The 25,012-nt window shown below is 40.8% G+C and overlaps 1 protein-coding gene across 3 annotated transcripts in view; it reads right to left on the reverse strand.

Annotated features, from left to right (window-relative positions):
- Positions 1-277: 277 nt before the first annotated feature.
- Positions 278-25,012, reverse strand: part of edc3 (enhancer of mRNA decapping 3 homolog (S. cerevisiae)) — a 152,912-nt gene continuing 128,177 nt past the window's right edge. For all 3 annotated transcript variants that reach the window (XM_072282734.1, XM_072282736.1, XM_072282735.1), the window contains exons 6-7: positions 22,476-22,693; positions 278-10,798 (exon numbers count right to left, since the gene is read on the reverse strand). In XM_072282734.1, coding sequence (XP_072138835.1) covers positions 10,464-10,798; positions 22,476-22,693 — 553 coding nt within the window. In that variant the 3' untranslated portion in view covers positions 278-10,463. The remainder of the gene's footprint in view (positions 10,799-22,475; positions 22,694-25,012) is intronic.

Raw genomic sequence — 25,012 nt, forward strand, 5'->3', positions numbered from 1 at the left:
CTCTCACTATACCCCTTGCCCATCCTCTGGGCTTCCCCCCCCCCCCGTCTTTCTCCCTGGGCCTCCTGTCCCATGATCCTCTCATATCCCTTTTGCCAATCACCTGTCCAGCTCTTGGCTCCATCCCTCCTCTTCCTGTCTTCTCCTATCATTTCAGATCTCCCCCTCCCCCTCCCACTTTCAAATCTCTTACTCACTCTTCTTTCAGTTAGTCCTGACGAAGGGTCTTGGCCCGAAACATCGACTGTACCTCTTCCTAGAGATGCTGCCTGGCCTGCTGCGTTCACCAGCAACTTTGATGTGTGTTGCTCAAAGTATTACATTTTATGAATCATTTTAAAATGAAGATTCGGATGGAGATTTTTAAAGATATGTCATGGCAGCAATTATACACTCGGTGGTCGCCATTTTATCAGATTCCTCCTGTACCTAATGTAGTGGCCACTCAGCCTATGTTTGTGATCTTCTGTTGCTTTAGGCTATCCACTTCAAGGTTGGACGTGTTGTTTGTTCAGTGATGCTCTTCTGCACACCACTGCTGTAACGCAAGGTTTTTTGAGTTACTGTCACCTTCTTGTCAGTTTGAACCAGTCTGGCCATTCTCCTCTGACCTCTCTCATTAACAAGGCATTTTTGCGCACAGAACTGCTGCTCACTGGATGCTTTTTGTTTATCACACAGTTTTCTGTACACTCTAGAGACTGTTGTGCATGAAATTCCCAGGGGTTCAGCAGTTTCTGAGATGCTCAAACCACTCTGTTTGGCACCAACAACTATTCCACTGTCAAACTCACTTCGATCACATTGTTAATGTTTGGTCCGAAAAACAAATGAACCTCCTGACCATGTCTGCATGCTTTTATACTTTTAGTTACTGCAGCAAGATTGACTAATTAAATATTTGCATAAACAAGGTGCACAGGTGTATCTTCTAAAGTAGCCATTAAGTGTACATGAAGATATCAGAAACATGGACAATTATAAGACAGAATGCAGGTCAGAGGAAAGAAAAGACCACCACAGATAGTAGAAACTTGAAATTCACAAAGCTTGTGTGATGGATGAGAAGGACTTGATGTGCTTTTGGTCACAGCCAGTAGAATTTTGGGTGAAATCAAATTTTGAGAGGACTGAGGCAGGGTGGCCAAGTCTAGAGGTAAAAGGCATGGAACTAAAGTAGAGATGCAGTCATATCAAATCTTGTCATTCTTCTTCAGATGGATAGAAGAACTGGTTACTTGGAACACACTAACATTTACAGCAACAAATAAAGGTGGTGCAGGAAGTTTGGTCAGGCAGCATCTATGGAGGGAAATAGTCAATCAATATTTCAGGTACTGACCTTCCATCTGGAAAGTTAGAACATAGAACAGTACAGTACAGGTCTTTTGACCAATAATGTGCCCACCTATTCCACAATCAATCTAACCCTCCCCTCCTACACAACTATAGGATTTCTTGGTTAAATTTGAAGCAACTTGAAAACCTTTTATGCAACATTTTCATATGATGTAATCTGACTTTTCCGAATCTTTTTTCTAAACTTAAATTATATGAGGAGAGGAGCGGAGTTAATGACATTGTTGAACATGTTCGATATAAGCTGCTGGTCTAGCCCTGTTTTGTTTTTTTTTCTTGGGTTTTTTTTCTTTTGGGGTTTTTTTTGTTTATATATATTTTTTCTTTTTATTTCTTTTTTAATGTTTAAACTCATTATGAGTTTGGAAGTCTTTTATATCTGTGTTACTTAAAATTCATTTTATCTATGTTGATGAACATTTTTCCAATCTCTGTGTACCAACTTTGTTATTGAGTTTGTAATTTTGAAAAATTAAAAAAAAGATTTAAAAAGGATTTGTCCATCTATCTTCATAGATGCTGCCCAGCCTCTGAATTCCTCCAGCACCTTAGTGCGTTGCTCCAAATTTCCAGCATCTGCAGTCTTGTGGCTACACTATCATTACAGCCAGATTTGTCCGATGAGCTTCGCATTATAAAGAAGCTACTGCCATCTGCTGGTTGAACAGTGAATATTCAAGTAATTTAGCTGAATATGGATTAAGAAAGGAGCACCAAAGAAACCTCTGGGTGCATGTCAGCTGGCATACCATGGACAGCATTCTGACTGGTTGCATCAGCACCTGGTATGGAGGAGCCACTGCACAGGATCACAAAATATTGCAGAGGGTTTTATAGTCATCCAGCTCTATCCTGGGCACTAACCTCCCCAGCATCGACTAAACCTTCTAAAGGCGATGCCTCAAAAAGATGGCAATCATCAAAGACTCATCACCAAGGACATGCCTTCTTTTTATTACAACCATCAGACAGCAGGTCCAGAAGACACACACAATATTTTAGGAACAACTTCTTCCTCTCTGCAATAAGATTTCTGAACAATAAACCAACCCATGAACACTGCCTCATGACTTTGCTCCCTTTTTGCACTACTTACTGGAATTTAATTTTTAATATTTCTTATTGTATTTTTAATATATTGCACTGTGCTGCTGCAACAAATTTCACAACATTTGTAAATGATATTAAACTTGATTCTGATAATTGCTCAGTCAACAACCTTGTGACCTCCAAGTAGTACCTTTTAAATCTGATGATCATTTCCACGATCACCACTCCCAGCACATCTTCCAAATAAAACAGTTCAGTCTCCCTTCATAACTAAACTGGCCAACCCTGGTACAACTCTCTGCTGCTTCCCAATCCCCTCCCAGCCCAAAATGACCTCTTTATAACAATATTTTCACTTTCCCAAACAGACCTGTGCTTCTGAACTATATAACTTCAATAGTTAACACTTACCTGGAAAAATCATTCCTAGATTAATACCTGGAGTCTGTTTCATTCACTGGTCATAAATATTGGAATGCTTTTGGCACCTGAAGGGATGTTTTGATCATCGTTTCAAACCAAAACATTATATTTATTCACAGCAAGCAAGGAAAGCCATAAATATTGTTCTCTCAACCCAAATCAAATTACAACTTTACAGGCTGTGTACCCTGAATATTCTCATTCTTCAGGAAGAACAATGCAGAGATAATTTTAGAAAATATTCTCAAATAAATCCAAAAGAAACAAGGGAGCATTTTTTTCTAAACCCTGACAGCGAAGAGAATGTGGAACTCAGTTAACACATGCACCAATTGAATTGATTAGCACAGTGCCCGGCATGGAACCAGGCCCTTTGATACATCTTATCCATGCCAGCCAAGTTGCCTTATCTGATCTAGTCTCATTTGCTTGCCTTTGGGCCCATTTTCCTCTAAACCTTTCCTATTCATGTACCTATGCAAATAATTTAAACTTTGTATTGTACACAACTCTACAACTTCATCTGGCAGCTCATTCCACATACCCACTGCCCTCCATATGTAAAAGCTACCCCTCAGATTCCATTTAAATCTTTCTCCTCTCATCTTAATTGCATGCCATTTAGTTTCAGACTTCTTTTTCCTGGGAAAAGGACTGTGACAATCCACCTTTATTTATGCCCCTCATGACTTTATATACCACTGTAAGGTCACCCTCAGCTTCCTACTATCCAGGAAAAAAGTTCTGGCCTATCCAGTCTCTCCTTATAACTCAAGTTCTCCAGTTCCAGTAGTATTCTTGTGAATCTTTTCTGCACCCTTTCTTGTCTTGCAAGTTTTTTTAAAAATGCGAAGCAGGATAAAAATGGAAGAATTAAACTAATAAAGTCATTCAGCGTGGGATGGAGGTGCATGCAGAACAATTGGCAAGGAATGGTTATACAGTAGTTATGTTATTTTAATAGCATCTAAAGAACTGTAAAATTAATTTGAGGAAGGTTGGAATCCCATTTCAAGGCTGATTTAACTGTCTTTAAATCATTATTGTTCTGGAGAGAAGAAAACTCTGCAATTTTGGTTGGGTCAGGTCCCTCAACTCATGCAAGTTTGACTCTTTTACGGCCACTGAATTGGTAGATTCAGCCATGTATTTCAAGAACTGGCAAGCAAAAACACTCAAAACTTCTACAGATGTACTGTGGGGAGCAGTCTGACAGGCTGCATCACTGTCTGTTGGGGGGCTACTGCACAGGAGTGAAAGAAGCTGCAGAGGATCATAAATTTAGTCGGCTCCATCTTAGGTACTAATTTACAAAGTACACAAGACATCTTCAACGAGCAGTGTCTCAGAAAGGCAGCATCCATCATTAAGAACCCCCAGCACCCAGGGCATGCCTTTTTCTCACTGTTACCATCAAGTAGGAGGTACAGAAGCCTGAAGGCACACATTCAGCAATTCAGGAACAGCTTCTTCCTCTCTGCCATTTGACTCCTAAATGGACACTGAGCTCGTGAACACTACCTCACTTTTTAAATACATATTATTTCTGTTTTTGCATGATTTTAATCTATTCATTATATGTATACTGTAAATTTATTTATTTCTTCTTCTTCTTCTATATTATGTATAGTATCGAACTGCTGCTAACAAATTTCACGACACATGCCGGTGATAATAAACCTGATTCTGTTTGAAATATGCTCAGATGCCACTTTATTAGGTACACCTGGTTGCTAATGCAAATATCTAATCAGCCAATCATGTGGCAGCAACTGAATGCATTAAAAGCATGCAGTCAAGAGCTTTAGTTGTTAACACCAAATATCAGAATGAGGAAGAAATGAGATCTAAGTGACGTTGACTATGGAATGATTGTTGGTGCCTGACAAGGCGATCTGAGTATCTAAGAAACTGCTGTTCTCCTGGGATTTTCATGTACAACAATCTCTAGAGTTTACAGAAAACATCCAGTGTTCTGAGGGCAAAAACGTTTTATTTATGAGCGAGGTCAGAGAAGAATGGCCAGACTGGTTCAAGCTGACAGGAAGGCAATAGTAACTTAAATAACACGTTACAACAGTGGTGTGCAGAAGAGCATCACTGAATGCACATCATGTTGAACCTTGAAGTGGATGGGCAACAGCAGGAGACTATGAACATACTCTCAGTGGCCCCTTTAGGTACAGGAGGTATCTAATAAAGTGGCTACTGAGTGTAAGGCAATACCGAAGCTGTTTATCTCCCTCCCCACAAAAAAAAACAAAGAACTGCTAAATCATCAATTGCCAGTAAAACTCCAATCAAGCTAGTCAAGAGGACAATGGTTAACTCTCTCTGGGAGTTCCTACAGTTTCATCACATCCATAAATCAAAGGAAAACCCAAGGGTTTTCTTCTCTCCGAAGATGAGGAGAGCTCCTTGACAAATATAATTAAGAGAAATTGATTGGCTTTTTAGTAAGCTTTGGACTTGTTTGTAACATTCCAATTAAGTGGCTATTCATTTTTTATTTCGAGCATCCTAACTTCCTTGCTTTTATTTCTTACTGCACCAGGAACCACACCAAGCAGCACATCAAGAGGAATACGAGACCAACCACCGGAAAACTCCCAGTTTTATTGAGCACTTTCTCTGGTGGCATCAAAAAGAAATCACATTTCTTCCAGAAAACAAGAGCATATTTGGACATTTTTTTCCTCAATTTAACACACTTTTAAAAATGTTAGTCATCAAAAGCAACAAATCCACAAAACATCTGAGTCACAATTACTTATGAAGTAGTATCATTATAACTGCAATAGACTACTACAGCCCAAGAATGACATCAGTTCTGATTCTGGAGTTAAATGCCCAGCCTTTAAAATTGAAGTGATGGAGAGGTACAGTATGTGCTGGAGCCTGATGCAACAAGCTAGCTAACTTCAACATTTTAAACCAACTTATAAGTGACCTGCTCCACTTATTATCTAAACTTACTCAATGTCTTTATATGACAGCTGATACTCAGTTAAATAATTACCTTCTAATAAACAGATGTTTTAACAGCCGCTGACGACAGCAATACAAAACAGAAGAGGGAGAGGGTGAAGTAGCACTGGCAGTTCATGCACACACATCACAGCTCAATATTTAAACATTGCTGCAGTATTTAATATTTAAATATTCAATATTTAAATCATGCGCCCGAAGCATGGATGGGAGCTTCCACTAAACGTTCACAATTGTCTACTGAAGGAAGGGAGGTGGGCATTCTCCTTTGAGAAATACGTTATTGGCAGTACAGTGTATTAGCTGTAATGCATGTAAACATAACTAAGGAGCACTGAATCTTAGTTCTGAAATACTAAAGGAACGGTTTCATAACCTGTAGCAACCAGGTTAAACTTCGTAGAGAAACATTTCAGTATTGTTAACACTAACTTTGATCCTTTCATTCATGCAGTTAAGAGCTTAAAGTGATTTCACTTTGCTCTGGACAAAATATTGATAGCAGCTTTCCCTCTCAAAGCTGAGAGAGTTTTTGAAGACAGGAAACTGCATGCACTTGTAAAGTTTGCAGGTTTTTAAAGGCAAGGTAGCAACTTACTTCCAAGCACTTTTACATCCTCAATTCTCTCCCCAACTTGGGCAAATTATTTCTGCGATTCTTCAAGCTGCTATTTATTTTTCCTGAGAGCCTGCAAATGTTTTGCCATCTGCAAAATCCAGGTCTAAATCTGTATTTGTACAACAGCCGAAGCAAATAAGGTCACTGGAAGGTGATGGATGTGTAAAGCTTGTCTTTTTCTTCTTCAGGCTCTCCCACAATAAATGGCAAAGGCAGTCAAAATTGATCAGATCTGCCTGTATTGCCTGGGAGGTTTACAATTGTCTAGTATCATCCTCCAGATTTCAGTTGAAGTTTTAGAACTTTCCATAGTAAGGACTTTGACATGGATCACCTGTCCAATGGTAGTATAAGGAACTACAGAGATAATCAAGTTGTCTACCACCTCCCACCAAAGTTGACAGAATACACCACTTAAAAATTTTGTGGAAGATAGGACTTACCTACCCCCTGCCTATTCAAATCAGTGCTGCCATTAAATACAAGATCTATACCCATAGCTATTTATTAAAAAAAAAACAAGTGAGGACTAATCAAGGCCAAGTCCTTCCTCCTTTTCTGAATCAGTACTTCTGGAACTTGTTAAAGACCTCCAACAGTGCTGAGAAATCAGAATTTGTCCCAGGTCAAGTGTACACTGTGCTCAAGCGTGTAATAGCCTTCTGGTGCAGAAAACAAAGGAAATAGTGGTGCTGTAACTACAGATTGAAGTGTTATCTGAAGTACATGGTGGAATATTTGACAGAACATCACATTTTTCCAAAAGCACCAGGATACTTAAATATGGCTCATCACTGAACAAGCAACTGAGCACATTGAGGCAATAATATCATTGCAGTCATTCTTGAAGCAACCTGTCAATGAATCTGGCTTCTTCTTGAAAAGAAATTGGCACTCCACTACTACACCAGCTTTCTGATAGTCATGGTGCAGAAAATTTACGTAGGCATTGGTACAAAATAATCTGTACAAAGAAAATTAAGCCAAACAATGAGATACTTTCTTAAAAATAGGACTTAAGTGTTAAGGATTCCTGCTAGCTATACTTCCAAAATCAAAGTCCTCGCACACAAAAGCTCCATCCCAATGGAATTATGCATTTGCTTCATTGGAAGTACATATTCAGCACTGTTGACAATGTTTGATCCCGACTTTCTACAGGTGTAATGCCAAAGTGCTTTTGAAAGGCCTTTAAGCAGATTTATACAGCTTTTTTCCCCAGTTTATGTATCAAAAGTCAATGTTCCTTCCCCCCCACCCCAAAATCAGTTACATTGGTAAAAGTAGCCTTTGTGTTTGTTTCTATGTCAAATTGAATTTTATACAGGTATTAGTCCATTAAATGCAGCAATCCCTCACTGCTACAAAAAAAACCTATAATATACCCAATAAAAAAAAATTCACTATTGTACTCAATTATGATATCTCAACAGCTTTTGATTATGGTGGACAGCCGGCAAACGTGAGGCTTAGAAAGAGGTATATTGTTGCAGTAGTATTGACTTAAATGGAAAAAAAAGACCAAGGTGAGTTGAATTAAAATCAAACATTAAACCAGGTTCTACATTGAAATATTGCACTTCTGGTTGTAAGAGACATGTTCACTGGTGGTGATCCTGGTATTCACAACACGAGCAAAACTGCAACAACTGTGTTAGCCCCTTAAGGATAAAATGATACCAAGATCTTAAATCTTAACATTCTAATAACAAAGATTGAAACCAAACATCATAAAATTAAGGACATGTATTATTTCAGCTCCCATGCTGCCTGCCATGGTACCCTACCCATCAGAAGTAACTATCAACTTAAGAATCATCTTGGTAAACAGATACTTTGTGACTGCGCATTTTATGCTGCTTGCTGAACCCTTCCAATCCTTTGACCATTGTACCTTCAGGAGACAGGAAGCACACAAGGAGTAAGAAATACTTCTGCATCAATAGTTAACCTGGTTCTAAATATTACTACTTTGTACGAACATCCAAGGTCCTCTGACCTACGAAAAGTAATTATCAACATTGTTCTCTGATTTCGATCAATAATATGAGGGCTATATCATGCAAACATAGGCATCCCAACGGGAAATTATTTAAAGAGACCTTTTGAACAGTTTGGCAAGTTAAAGTCAGAACATCTTCATCAGTTTCTAGAAATATTAATACATGCAATATTAGCAAACTTTTGCCACCTAGGACTTGAGGGGAAACCAAAGTACCCTCACTTTAAGGGCCATGTCAGTATTAATGCTGAGACTATATTTGTCTCTGAAGAAAAACGTAATGCCATTGATGGCTCTGCCATTCAAGTTGCATTTCTGAGTTTGACTGTTGTTCAGTATTTGTCATAATCATTCAGAAACGATTCTCAGAAGTTACCTCTCTTCCTCTATTTCCCAAATTTATAGAGAACAGGTTACGATTGTCCAAGCAAAACCTGTGATGGGAGTACAAATTGAGGGGTGAGAAACAACAAGCTGATCCACACAAAAAAAAAAATGTGCTTTCAATGATTGGATTGTGTGCAATTCCGATAGCTAGCATAAATAACAAAATTGTCTACCTTTTCACTTAATGAGCACACAACACTTGGAACCCCATGTAGCTAGAATGCAAGTAGCATGACGCATTGAAATACTTTTAGGCACACACAGCTTGAGTAGAAACAAAAACTTTTGATCCACTGTCGTGTACCTTTTAAAGTCTTCATTTATAATACCACCATTCTCTCTACTACTCTAACCAAGCCAAAAAAATAAAGTTATTTGAAATATTTCATTGGATTATGGACACATTGAAGGATTGTTTTTATGGCTGGCTCTAGCTTTGTGTACATTTTGAACTCTATTTTAGGGTCTCCTATGTTTTATAACTTAGTTTAACATTGGAAACAGCCTCACTTTGTCCTCTTTCCTCCCATCAGCTACATTTGCTGGGAATTTGGCTTGCTCCCAGACATAAAACACCCTGATACTGAAAATACTTGTAATTATTACACAGCATCTACCAAACCGATTCCCTGCTATCTCCTCCTCCATTATAATTGCGCACAAACACTTAACTTGGCAAAAACAGAGCCCTATCCTTCCCTCAAATGTAGTACAATCATTAAACTGACACCTGTCAACCTAGGCGCATGCAGGACTATTTTGTAGCTTGGATCACATTCAAAATCATTTTTCAGATCCACCTTACTATAACGGCCTACTATGCTTAAAGCCATTTCATACCCGATAGGTTTAACATGCAACCACTAGAGAAATAGAGTTGGTACTATTCAGGGCTCCATTCCAAATGGCAATCCATAGCTGGGAATGATTGGAACAGCAACTACTGCTGAAAACCATTTCACTGAAGACATTTCCTAATCTGCACTACACAAGATAATGCTATTTGTGTATTCCCAAGACAGCAATAGAACATGTAATTGATACTTTCTCCCAAATAAATCTAAAAGACATTAGCTGCATTTTAAGTAATTACTTTAAGCCATTACCTGTTTGTTATTGACAAACAAATTATTCTACCACATCTGAATGGTGCAAAGAAAACTGCAAATGCCATTATTTATCTTTCCTAATGAATACCTACCAATTTTTAAATCTGCTCAAGCTTAAAATGGCAATTCTCCCCACGAAAGTAACAAGTAGTGGGGCTATTCAACAGACAATCTCACTGTTGGTGCCCTTTCATACACTTAACAAATTCAGAAATGCTATGAAGAGTACTATGCACTGTTTTCTCAATAAAAAAAACACAGTAACTTGCATACGGACATGGTTCAACTGCAAAGCTATAACCGCCTTGAGCACAACCATCCCTTAATGGAATGTGGTATTGCACAAGTTGCAACAGGACACTGCTTTCCCTGCATTAAAAAAAATAACTCACTGTAACATTGAGATCATTTAAACCCAAGTCAGTTGTCCATTAAGGCTTCAAACTCTTCACCATGCACTTCCCTCTGCCAGTTGCGGGAATATTTTACCACCTGCACTTTCTTCTTCTTCTGCACAGAGCCATGATTATGCCAAGTGCAAAGGTATGACAAACTTGCAGCCAAAAGGTGAATGGTAGGAGATTCCCACCTCCTGGAAAACCTTCTTTGGTATTCCAATATCACAGAGATATAGGCGGCCAGCACTTTCCCCTAGAGGCAGAGGCAAGCCGAGAGCTAAAGACCACTTGGCATCAATGACGTGTTCCAATTCACCATCAGGCGGGTCTATACTCAGCACTGGGGCCCGATTCTGGTTGGCCCATTCAACGGCTGCTCTGTACCATGGTTGCTCGCGAAGATATGGGTTCTCATGGCAGTCGAGGCAATTGATCACCAAGTCAACGGGAGTATCTGGCAAGTCTGGAAATTTAAAAAGAAAAAATTATTTATGAAAGGCACTGGATGATAATTCCACTAAAAAGCATTGCTACCCAGTACCAAGGACATCCAATGAAGTGTTCTCTGCTTTACAGCATTTGCTACAAATTGAGAGTTGAACATTCAGTTTCAGAAAGGCACCAGCATTACATTAGATGTAGATTTAATGTAAAATTGTCTCTGTGTAGCATGAATACAGCCAGGTTCACATTTCTCAATTGGTACAAAATATGGTCCGAAATTCTAGTGCAGGAGCAGAAACTACAGGGGCAGCAGTACCATCTTCCACTGAAGATACGAGAACAGTATCCTGAAGCGCATGTCAAAAGAATTCTGCCAGTTTTTTTGAACAGCATCATACCAATCCAGAGGCACAACAACTTGATATGGCAACTGCTTTGCCCAAGGATGCAAAAACAAAAATAGCAGAGAGCTGTGAATGCAACCCAACCCAGTGTATATGGAAAGCAGCCTTCCCTCCATTCGAATCCTGCTGCCTTGTAAAAATAGTAACATCATCAAGAAGGCCTCCCACCCAAGTATCTCTTCTTCACTCCTTCCATCAGGTAGAAGATTCTAAGGTTTGAGAATACTTACCACCATGCTGACGGACAGCTGTTACAAGACTCTTAAATGGAGTTCTTGTACAATGAACCATAGAACCATAGAAACTACAGCACAGAAACAGGCCCTTTGGTCCTTCTTGGCTGTGCCGAACCATTTTCTGCCTAGTCCCACTGACCTGCACACGGACCATATCCCTCCATACACCTCCTATCCATGTATCTGTCCAATTTATTCTTTGATATTAAAAAAGGACCCGCATTTATCACCTCGTCTGGCAGCTCATTCCATACTCCCACCACTCTCTGTGTGAAGAAGCCCCCCCTAATGTTCCCTTTAAACTTTTCCCCCCTCACCCTTAACCCATGTCCTCTGTTTTTTTTCTCCCCTTGCCTCAGTGGAAAAAGCCTGCTTGCATTCACTCTATCTATACCCATCATAATTTTATATACCTCTATCAAATCTCCCCTCATTCTTCTACGCTCCAGGGAATAAAGTCCTAACCTATTCAACCTTTCTCTGTAACTGAGTTTCTCAAGTCCCGGCAACATCCTTGTAAATCTTCTCTGCACTCTTTCAACCTTATTTATATCCTTCCTGTAATTTGGTGACCAAAACTGAACACAATACTCCAGATTCGGCCTTACCTATGCCTTATACAACCTCATCATAACATTCCAGCTCTTATACTCAATACTTCAATTAATAAAGGCCAATGTACCAAAAGCTCTCTTTACGACCCTATCTACCTGTGATGACACTTTTAGGGAATTTTGTATCTGTATTCCCAGATCCCTCTGTTCCACTGCACTCCTCAGTGCCTTACCATTAACCCTGTATGTTCTATGTTGGTTTGTCCTTCCAACGTGCAATACCTCACACTTGTCAGTATTAAACTCCATCTGTCATTTTTCCAGCCCATTTTTCCAGATGGTCCAAGTCCCTCTGCAGGCTCTGAAAACCTTCCTCACTGTCTACTACACCTCCAATCTTTGTATCATCAGCAAACTTGCTGATCCAATTTACCACATCATCATCCAGATCATTGATATAGATGACAAATAACAATGGACTGTTACGTACCCCATAACTGGGTTGCCAAACCAGCAGAAATGGATCACTCAGTTGGAGTCTGGATTACTAGATCTAAGAAAGTTTTATTAAAGAAACAAGCAACACAGTAATTGAAAGGATAATAAATGCAACAGTTCAGCAATGATAAACACACCTGTGCACAGAATTAAGATAACAGGATCAATCAAGCTCTATCGTTGTCTAGAATTTCAAAGTGACACAAAGTCCAGTTCAATTTAGTTCAGTTCGCAGTAATCGTTGCCATGGCGATGGACAATGTGGGGGGAAGGAGAGAGAACAAGAACGAATGATCATTCGAAACGGCTTCCACACACAGACCTGCGATATTGCTCACAAGCAGCTTTCGGGCGAGTCCTTTGTGATGTCACCTGAGGTCACCGACTGTGACCCCTCCTCCAGATGCGGTCAATACTCTGCAGTGAACCCGGCACCCAAGCAAGGGTGGACACACACCGGGTTCCCGCTGATCGTACCTTTCCACCCTGTACATTTATGGCCCGGTACTTCCCACCGACTTGTGAGAGGCGCACCGCTTCCAGGGTCTCGTTACCTCGGGTGTCGTGGGTGTCTTGCCTTAGTGAACCTCTCCCTTTTTATCCCCCTGCTGGGGTATCGCCTGTCCATCACTTCAGACAGTTCAGGGTTCAAAGGGGGAGCCGCTCTAGACAGCTCTCTCTCCCGTCCCTTCATTACACATCTCCAAATTGCCTGTCCATCACTTCAAACAGTTCAGGGTTCAAAGGGGGAGCCGATCTTGACAATACCCAGACTGATGGCTCCTTCATTAACATCTCCAAATGCTGCTTCATTGTGTTCCTTATCTCTCCCTCCCCCTGAGGACAAGTGGCAGACCAACTGCTGATGCCACTGGTGCTAGCCCAGGCCAGCAAACATCTTAATTTATGTGTATTCTCGTCACAGGACCCAGCACTGATCCCTGTGGCACACCACTAGTCACAGGCCTCCACTCAGAGAAGCAATTCTCTACCACCACTCTCTGGCTTCTTCCATCGAGCCAATGTCTAATCCAATTTACCACCTCTCCATGTATACCTAGCGACTGAATTTTCCTAACTAACCTCCCATGCAGGACCTTGTCAAAGGCCTTACTGAAGTCCATGTAGACAATATCCACTGCCTTCCCTTCATCCACTTTCCTGGTAACCTCCTCGAAAAACTCCAACAGATTGGTCAAACATGACCTACCACACACAAAGCCATGTTGACTCTCCCTAATAAGCCCCTGTCTATCCAAATGCTTGTAGATTCTGTCTCTTAGTACTCCCTCCAATAACTTACCTACTACTGACGTTAAACTCACCGGCCTATAATCTCCCGGATTACTTTTCGATCCTTTTTTAAACAACGGAACAACATGAGCCATTCTCCAATCCTCCGGCACTTCACCCGTAGACAGCGACATTTTAAATATTTCTGCTAGGGCCCCCGCAATTTCAACACTAGTCTCCTTCAAGGTCCGAGGGAACACTCTGTCAGGACCCGGGGATTTATCCACTTTAATTTTCCTCAAGACAGCAAGCACCTCCTCCTTTTCAATCTGTACAGTTTCCATGGTCTCATTACTTGATTCCCTCAATTCTATAGATTTCATGCCAGCTTCCTTAGTAAATACAGACGCAAAAAACCTATTTAAGATCTCCCCCATTTCCTTTGGTTCCGCACAAAGCCGACCACTCTGGTCTTCAAGAGGACCAATTTTATCCCTTACAATCCTTTTGCTCTTAATATACTTGTAAAAACTCTTTGGATTATCCTTCACTTTGACTGCCAAGGCAACCTCATGTCTTCTTTTTGCCCTCCTGATTTCTTTCTTAAGTATTTTCTTGCACTTCTTATACTCCTCAAGCACCTGATTTACCCCCTGTTTCCTATACATTTCATACAACTCCCTCTTCTTCTTTATCAGAGTTGCAATGTCCCTTGAGAACCAAGGTTCCTTATTCCTATTCAATTTGCCTTTAATTCTGACAGGAACATACAAACTCTGCACTCTCAAAATTTCCCCTTTGAAGGCTTCCCACCTACCAATCACATCTTTGCCAGAGAACAACCTGTCCCAATCCACGCTTTTTAGATCCTTTCTCATTTCTTCAAATTTGGCCTTCTTCCAGTTCAGAACCTCAACCCTAGGACCAGATCTATCCTTGTCCATGATCAAATTGAAACTAATGGTGTTATGATCACTGGAACCAAAGTGCTCCCCTACACAGACTTCTGTCACTTGCCCTAATTCGTTACCTAACAGGAGATCCAATATTGCATCCCCTCTAGTTGGTCCCTCTATATATTGATTTAGAAAACTTTCCTGAACACATTTTACAAACTCTAAACCATCTAGACCCCTAACAGTATGGGAGTCCCAATCAATGTATGGAAAATTAAAATCCCCTACCACCACAACTTTATGTTTCCTGCAGTTGCCTGCTATCTCTCTGCAGATTTGCTCTTCCAAGTCTCGTTGACTATTGGGTGGTCTGTAATACAATCCCACTAACGTGGCCATACCTTTCCTGTTTCTCAGCTCCACCCATAAGGACTCAGTAGACAAGCCCTCTAATCTGTCCTGCCTGAGCACTGCTGTAATATTTTCCCTAACAAGCAATGCTACTCCCCCACCTTTCATTCCTCTGCCTCGATCACATCTGAAACATCGGAACCCTGGAATATTAGTCCTGCCCCTCCTGTAGCCAAGTTTCACTAATTGCTACGACATCATAATTCCACATGTCAATCCACGCCCTCAACTCATCCGCCTTCCGCGCAATACTCCTAGCATTGAAATATATACACCTCAGAAGATTTTTACCACCACTCACAACTTTTCTATCAGTGGATTTGCTTAAACTTTCAACATCATTTATTTTCACCCCAGCCACACTGTCAGCTCTTTATCTAAATTTAACTCATTGATCTTTACATGATCTGTCTACTTGCACTGCAATTTCAGTTCAACTATAACTATATTTTGAATTCTATTTTCCTTTTGTACAAGAGTGTACTTATCTATGGAATGAGCTGTCTGAGTGGCCCAGGACCGAAGCTCTGGGTCTGCAAGTCCACCGGGAAGTCGAAGGCCCAATATCTGCACAAATCCTCTAGAGACTAGAGGCCTGGAGGTGTCCTGTCCTGGGTTTGGAGGACTGCGTATGTGTTGTGGGTGAGTGAGTGGGAAGAAGTTGTTTTGCTGTTATTGTTTTGTTACTGCTGTTGTTCTGTTGACCATTGTGGTGCAGGAACGACGCAGGGTGACAACTGTGGGCTGCCCGAGCACTTTCTTAGGTTGTTAATGCAAACCAATGCATTTCACTGTATATCAGTACATGTGCAATAATAAAGCAATTAGAAAAATCCATTATATCAATACCAAATCAAGTTAGCCGATCATTCACAAACAAGTGAAAATCTACAGATGCTGGAAATCCAAGCAACACACACAAAATGCTGGTGGAACTCAGCAGGCGAGGCAAGCGTACAGTCCCTTCCGATCTACATCCGTGACACTTCACGCGTTCTGGATCTTTTCAATGATTTCAAGTTCCCTGGTCCCTATCATCTTATTTTTACTGTGGGTGTCCAGTCCCCATATACCTCAGTCCCCTACCAGGAAAGCCTTAAAGGTCTCTGGTTCTTTCTGGATATCAGACACAATCAGTTCCCCTCCACCACCACTCTCTTCCATCTAGCGGAACTCATCCTCACTCATAATAATTTCTCTTCTGGCTCCTCCCAATTCCATTAAACAAAAGATGTAGCCATGGGCACATGCATGGGTCCCAGCTATGGCTAACTTTTTGTCTGCTACGTGGAACAGTCTGTGTTCCAAGACTACACGGTAGCGTCTTCCACTTTTCTACACTACATCGACAACTGATTTGGTGATGCTTCTTGTGCCCATGCAGAACTCGTCGACTTCATCTACTTTGCCTCCAGCTTCCATCTTGCCCTTAAATTTACCTGATCCATTTCTAACACCTCCCTCCCCCTTCTTGATCTCTCTGTTTCTGTCTCTGGAGACAGTTTATCTACTGATGCCTATTATAAATCTACAGAGTCTCACAGCTACCTGGACTATACCACTTTCCATCCTGTTACTTGTAAAAATGCCATCCCCTTCTCTCAATTCCTCCATCTCTGCTGCATCTGTTCTCAGGATGAGCCTTTTCATCCCAAAATGAAGGACATATCCTCCTTCTTCAAAGAAAGGGGCTTCCCTTCCTCCACCATCAATGCTGCCCTCAACCACATCTCTTTCATTTCACACACGTCAACTCTCATCCCATCCTCCTGCCACCCAACCTCTTGCCCTCACCTACAACCCCACCCAGCCTCCGCATCCAGCACGTAATTCTCCGTAACTTCCACCATCTCCAACAGGATCCCAGCACCAAGCATTTTCTTCACTCCCCCCCCCCGCCCCACTTTCTGTTTTCCACAGGGATCGCTCCTTACGCAACTCCCTTCTCCATTCGTCCCTACCCACTGACCCTTCTGGCACTTTTCCTTGCAAGCAGAACAAGTGCTACACTTGCCCCCACACCTCCTGCCTTACTATCATTCAGGGCCCCAAACTGTCCTTCCAGGCAAGGTGACACTTCACCTGTGAGTCTGTTAGGGTCATATACTGTGTCTGGTACTCCCAGTGTGGCCTCCTGTACACTGATGAGACCTGACGCAGATTGGGAGAACGAGCCCTTTTTCACAGATGCTGCCTGGCCTGCTGAATTCGTCCAGCATTTTGTGTGTGTAGCTGATCATTCACTGTTTTTGTATGTGGGTTGTGTAATGTGGTAGAAAGGGCCAGACAAGGAAAAGCCAGGATGTTCCCCAGGTTTCTGATACCAGGAACGATTCAAGTTCTGCTGTAAAATTTTACTGAGCCCAGTATATATAGTTAGAAGATCAATGGGGGTGCAATTTGGTTCATTGCTTGGTAATGCACGAACAGAGCAGAAACACTGTGCTATGGGACAGAAGAATTAAATAAACCATACACCAGTTACGGAATACAGCAAATTACAACCACTGAGAAAATGTTAAGATTATCAAAAGCTTCATCTTTTGGATGAAGTACTGGAGATTACCCCATGTACCCATTTTAAACAAGAAGAAATACAGCACATTCTTTATGTTGCCCTGCTCAATCTATATCCCTAAGCCAACATGTCAAAAGACAGATTGTTTGTTATGTAGCTATTTTAAAAAATCTTGCGGTTCAGAGACTGGCTGCCAGGTTCTCTGTAGTCCAAGAGGAACATTTCTGAAGGACGTTCAACTGTAAAGCACTTTGGGGCAATTCTTATCATTAAAGACATGTTACAACTGAAAACCTTTTCCTCTCTGCTATGGATCTAAACCAAGTCTCAGCTGCCGGCTTTAACTCAGGAACCCTCTGGGCTCTAGTCACTAACAGGAGAGAACAGATATTCGTGCATAGTCTGCAGACTATTACGAGACTCGAAATGACAGGTTATACAACATAAAATGAACACTTAATAAAAATCCTGAGATGGAGTTTCTAAGTTCACTTCAAGAAGTCAGTCTCTTGCAGAATAAATGTGATCATAAATGGAATTGTGGCTGGTGTCAACAGGTGAGCAATAATAATAATAATCCACCTCGAGCAAGATTAACGCCACCCATCAACATTTACTAATTTGGGGCAACAACAGTTTTGAGATGTTAGTACAAGCAGGGTTAAAGAGCCCCAGGTGTAAGCCGTTCTGAGACTGGATGTGAAGGAAGCAGTGATGGTCATGAGCCAAAAATACATATTCAAGCTAAAACATGATTTAGCCGTTGGAAGCTGCATGTTTCAAGCAATTTCCTCTCCAATCTCAAACCAGTGGATTTCAAGGAATCAGCAATGTAATTAATCGCTTCCAAAACTTATTTCTCCCAAAATGTAATCTAATCAGAAACCATTTAAGGAACTGCAAGAGTACCACAGTGTATCTGTGTTCAGGAGAGGGAAAGGGAAAGAGCAGAATCCTGTTTTGTTGATGTATTCATAGCTGCAAACAACAGATTTGAAACATCAGGAAAAGTGGCTTCAGGCTCATTATGTGCAAACGCTCTTGGATCTGGGCTTAGAGACAACAAGCCTCTTGGGCCACTGCCCAAGTTTATCTGTAGTAAAAGCCAGTGTATTTGGGAGAACTGGGAAGGCAACTAAGTTTTGGGAGGTTGGTGGCTGCTTCACTCAAGCTGTAAAACAATGAAATCAGTTTAGGACGACAAGGCCAAAACTACTCTGAAATTTTACTGTAATCCAAGATAGATTTAAATAATAACATGGCAAAATATTTAGCAGCCAGCACTCTTCCAGAGAAAAGTTGGCATTGTTTAAATAGAAGTTGATTTATAGAACCTCTGAGAACATAATATTCATTCTGTTGGCTTGTGCAGACTTCTCAGGACCACTACAATACAGAACAATTAAACTCATTTGCTGTGCTTTTATACAATGTGCCAGGTACAATAAAAACAGGATCTATGGAAAACGATATGCCAAACCACCTTTTCCCCTATCAAAGCTAATCTGGCTAATAGCACACAGAGGAAGAATTTGGTTTTTAGAAGGCTTTTAGAGAGGGGGCATGGAAAAGCACTATAAGGGAGTTGACTGGAACCAAAAGTTGACAATGCCAATATATTAGAAACAGTGGTTAGGTGGCCAAAAGCATAGAAACATTGTAAATTCTATAAGGATTTCATGGAGGAGTTAAAGTAGGAAGGCAATATTGAAAGGACATAGAGCTCTGAAAACTGACAGCACAGTCATTCATTGCTAATTAATGGTTGAAGATGAGTAAGGGGTCAAAATTAGAGAAGCACATAATTATAAACACACAAGATTCTGCAGATGCTAGAAATCCAGAGTGCACACAAAAAGCTGGAGGAACTCAGATCAGCTGTATCTATGGAAAGGAATAAAGAGTCAGTGCTTCGAGACTCTTCCCCAGGACTGGAAAGGAAGGGGGAAGAAGCCAGAATAAGAATGGAATGCAGGGGGAGGGGAAGGAGTACAGCTAGGTGTTAGGTGAAGCCAGGTGGGTAGGGGTGGAGATCAAGAGAGAAACTGGGCGGTGATAGGTGGAAACGGTAAAGGGCTGAAGGAGGAATCTAAAGGGAGAGGAGACTGCACTATGGGAGAAAGAGAAGGAGGAGGGGTATCATGAGGAGGAGATGGGCAGATGACGAGAAGAAATAAGCAGAGAGCCAGTGTGGGGAATGGAAGAAGGGAGAAGGGGAAGGAGTTCAAGCTGAATAATGAAAAGTGAAGCCAGCTGAAGGGGGGAGGAATGAAGTGAGAAGCTGGGAAGTGATGAAGCACAAACATTTGAGGTGTATGTATATTGCTAAGATAATATATTGAAGGACAAAGCTATGCAAACTTAAAGGGTGATAAAGCAGTACAATCACAACTTAAAATTATTTTGTTCCTACACAGTAAACTTCTGAAACTCTACAGGTTTCCACAGAACCAAGACCTACAAAGTAACTTAACAAATGCAGTGTTTTATTTTGTTAAAACCACACATCGATAACTAATCACAGAGTTTTTTCAAGCTCACTGTAAAACTGGTGTATAAGATGATGAGAGGCATTGGAGGCTTGTTTTCCCAGGGCTGAAATGGTTAGCATGAGAGGGCACAGTTTTAAGGTGCTTGGAAGTACACAGGAGATGTCAGGGGCAAGTTGTTTTTTTTTAAAAATGCAGAGTAGTGAGTGTATGGATCGGGCTGCCAGCAACGGTGGTGGAGAAAAATACAACAGGGTCTTTTAAGAGACTCCTGCATAGATACATGGAGCTTAGACAAATAGAGGGCAATGGGTTACCCTAGGTAATTTCTAAAGTACGTAAATGTTCAGCACAGTATTGTGGGCCAAAGGACCTGTACTGCGCTGTGCATTTTCTATGTTTCTAACTGTTTCACTGCTGGATGCTTACATACTCAAAATGTAAGATATCAGAAGTAAATTCACTATTATTTGAGGAGTTTGTAAGATTATACTGCAGTCACAGAGCACTACAATACAGAAACAGGCCGTTTGGACCATTTAGTCGATATTGAACTGTTATTCTGCCTAGTCCCACCGATCTGCACCTGGACTATAGCCCTCCATACCTCACCCATTCGCGTACCTTTCCAATCATCCCCTAAGTGCTCAAACCAAACCTAGATCCACACATCCACCAGCAGCTCATTCCACATTCGCACCACCCTCAGTGGCGTTTCCCCTTAAACATTTTACCTTTTACCCTTAACACATGACCTCTGATTCTAGTCTCACCCAACCTCAGACAGAAAAAAAATCTCCTTGCATTTACCGTATCTATACCCCTCAATTTATGAAACATTTATTTTCTTGTTAGTTACTTTCCTATTTTCCAGCCTCCCCAAACCAAAACCCTGGAATATAATCCCTTCAAATTGTCCTTCACAGGCCATTAGCCAGATGACCCTTTACGGGCGAAAATACTAGAAATAGTATCTGCATAAGTCTAGAATGATAATATCACTGGCCTTGCCCTTTGATTCAAAACTATATCCTCATTACTTCTGGACTTTACTTCACTATATTCAAGGCCAACTTCCATTTCATCCTCTCATTAACAGACGGTCATGCAGAACACTGAACTCCTGTTTCAATTCCCATAAGTCCCAGTGAAAAGAACTTGGTGAAAGTTAGGATAAGAACAGTTTCGGTTGACATGTTTGAGGGAGAATGAAATGAGCAAAGGCCACTGAAGCTCAGAAGTGATCTGCTCCAATACTGTCACAAAGTTCAGCAGGAACTAGGGTAGTCTGTACGGTGACTCAATCCTTAGAGCAGGACATGAACATTCGTTTGTTGACTTTCATTGTTAGGAAAGCTATTGATTTAAAAATTCTCTGTAATGTAAAACAACACTTGGGTTCATTCTCCACAATAGCTATTGCATCTATGGAGGGTCTCAGCCCACCAAGACAGTTCAGCAAGACCTCCCCATAGATGCTGCCCAACTTGCTGAGCTCCTTCATTGCTTTGTGTATTGCACAAGACTTCCAGCATCTGCATAATTTCTTGTGCGTTTGATTTGCAGTTCATCCTTCTCATTGTTGTGTTGCTTACAATGGAACTTGCCTGCTGCCAAACAATTCGCCGGTCTTTGATTCCAGTCACCTAATCGCATTTATCCTAATGTGGCATCTCCAACAATGCAAGACTACCACAGTGCTCCAATGAAATAACAACCTCCAGTGTGTGTTCTGGTCCTTGAGTGAGCCTTGACATATTGTTATCTGATTCAGAAGTGAGGATGCACTGTTATACTTTCTCCCTGACAAATACTTGGAAGTAAATTATATTTCATTCATACTCTAATCAGTTCTTTTCATATATTGTACTCTTGAAAATCAATGGCAATTACACATTTAAAATCTTATCAGTTCAATTCCAGTGGAAATTTGAAAGGAAATCTGATTAGTGGGCAGTGCAGTAGCATAGCCGTTGGCATAATTGGTTTTCAACACTAGCTGTAAGATCAGGGTTTAATTCCCCCTGCTATCTGTAAGGAGCTTGAACTTCTCCCTGTGACTGCATAGGTTTCCCCTGGGTACTCTTGTTTTCCCGTCGCATTCCAAAAATGCAAAAGTTAGGGTTAGTACGTTGCAGGCATGCTATGTCAGTGCTGGCGATGCTTGTGGGCTTCCCCTAGAAAATGTCAAATGTGTTAGTTGCTGATGAAAAAGACACATTTCACTAAATGTACATGTGACAAACAAAGCTAATCTCATTATCTCTTTGAATTCAGACTGGAGAAATTTAAAGATCTAGTTTTAGGTGCTAACTTACTTTGTTAAAGATTGAAATCCACACCTGACTTCTGAGAATTGCCTTAAATTAAGTAGATTTACACTAATACAGGTTCCACATGTCCTACAACAAACAAAAGGACTAAGTATTAGGACTAACAACGTGGAAAATCAGATACCTTTTACACTGGCCACTTGTTTGCCGTCAGTCTTGCTAAAAAGTTGAAGCTCAGTAGTGATACATTCCAGCATCTTCACAAAGTTGGGCAAGAATAAAATAATTTGTACTTCATGATTGGCAAGATGGCGGCCGCAGCTGATACCTTGAGCTCCCTTCACATGTGGTCCACACAGCAATGCGACTGTCGGTCTTTGGTGGACATTCTTGGGATTTAACCTGAAAACAACAAATAGACTGATGTATGCTTAGATCAAGATAATTTGACCTTCAGTTGAAATGCTCTCTACAAGCATGACATCACATCAGACTTCCATTCTACTTCAATATCTTGTCAGTTGCTAATTCGTAATATATCACAAATCCCCAGGTCCTAGCTACCCTCTGTACTCCACCTTACTGGCCAGTTGTATGAATCGAAGTAAGAAACAAAAAAATTTTGAAGGTTTTCACAGCAGCTTTAGGTGCCAATGTGAAAAAAAATGTGCACTAGATAATGAAGGTATCAATATTACTGGATTATTATAAAACAAATTAATGCACAATATAATTGACAAAATGTGCCAGTGAAACAACATACATAGTTTACTCATGTGTATGCTATTGCAGCCCAACACCGGTACAAGATTCTACAGATTACTATAATCCTAGGCTTAAGCCTTCGGTCTGTTGAGATTGCATCATTAGAACACTGATGAACATACCAGTGCATCCAGTTCTGAATGTTATTAGATTCAACTTTATTGTCATTGTGCCGAGTACAGATACAAAGCCAATGAAATGCATTTAGCATCTGACCAGAAATGCAAAGAATAGTGTTATTTACAAAATAACTGTGAATAAAAAAAGTGCTACAGCACACAAATATAAAAGTACTGAGACAGTACAATACGGATGCAATACTGCTTAGTGTTGTGATGAGAGGTTCAGCAGTATCACAGTGTTATCTGATGACTCTGGTAAATTTTGGGGGACTTAAAATTTAATCTTCTGCATGTTTACTGAAACCTTTGAAACCGGACAAAATCAGCTTGTTCCATGGGTAGGACGGAATGGTAACAATTGCTATATCCAGTTGTCTCTCTCATGACCATGGAAACCAAATTCATATCCTATTAGATTTTCCCAGATCTAGTCCAGTTTACTTCAAGTCTAAAATAATAAAAACAGAAAATACAACAGTACAGCATAGGTACAGGCCCTTTGGCCCACAATGTTGAGTTGTATTAATCAAGCCAGTGACACCTAATCCCTGATGAAGGTTCCTGGACCAAAATATCAGCTCTTTATTCCTCTCCATACATGCTGCCTGACTTGCTGAGTTACATTGTGTGTGTGTTACTCTGGATTTCCAGCATCTGCAGAATCTCTTGTTTATGACATCTAATTCCTTCTGTCTGCAAGTAGTCCATATCCCACAGTATTCTCTGCATATGCCAATCTAAGACCCTCTAAGAAGCTTCTATCCTCTCCACCTCCATCACCACCCCTAGGAGTGCAATCCAGCCACATACCCTCTAAACTCAGGCAACATCCTTGCAAACCTCTTCTGAGGCCTCTCCACACTCGCAACATGCTTCCTCTAAAAAGGTGATGGAAACTTATGGAGATATTCCAGCTGTAGCCTAACCAGAGGTTTTTTTTAAAATAAAAGCTTCAATAGATCACTCGTCTCTTGAACTTAGTGCCTTTACAAACACCTTCTTTACGACCCCATCAACATGCTCCATTTGCAGTGAACTATGGAGTTGTACCCCAATATCCCTTTGTACATTAATACTGGAGTTAATACTTTCAAGTGCTTACTCTGATGATGATGCCATTTTTAAAGTTTGATAGAGGACATAAGTTACAAACAGCAGTTAAGTTTTACACTACAGCAAACATTGATTTGAGTAACCATACTTTGTTCTTGAATCCTAGAGAATGAAGGCATGCACCAAATGCTGACGAGGGCAAACAGGTTAATAAAGGAGTGCTTCCATGAATGTGAAAAATGGGATTGAATAAAAATTTAGTTAAGTGGTGCTAAAAGATGGGGAGAATTGGTTAGAAGTGGCTCATCTTTGGATCTTTTCCTCTGAAAGGGTTAAAAGTTTAGAAACCATTTTGCTCAAGTTTCAAACCAGATCAGATAAGACACGAGATGCAAGTACAAGATCATCCACTGCCTATGTAATTGCAGTATCCCGCACAGAAACAGGCTCTTTGGCCCAACTGGCCCAAGTCAGACAAGATTCTCATTTAAGCTGGTCCCATTTGCCCATACCAGTCTCAACCACTTTCTCTTGTGGTTAACTGAACATATCAACTTCCCTCTGGTGAAAACGTTGCCCCTTGGTTCCTTATTAATCTTTACCCTTTCACCTTAAACCTATGCACTCTAGTTCTGGATCCCTCAACCCTGGGGGGGGGGGGGGGGAGGTGAAGTTCAATAATGATGTTTGAAAACCTAGAATAATTCATTTCTTAAAAGCAAAATTACTGGGGAAACAAAAGATGAATGAAGTGGCAACCTGCAAGTCCTTTTGAAACATA

Source organism: Mobula birostris, chromosome 18 (genome assembly GCF_030028105.1).
Source record: "Mobula birostris isolate sMobBir1 chromosome 18, sMobBir1.hap1, whole genome shotgun sequence".
In the NCBI taxonomy this organism is placed as follows: domain Eukaryota; kingdom Metazoa; phylum Chordata; class Chondrichthyes; order Myliobatiformes; family Myliobatidae; genus Mobula; species Mobula birostris.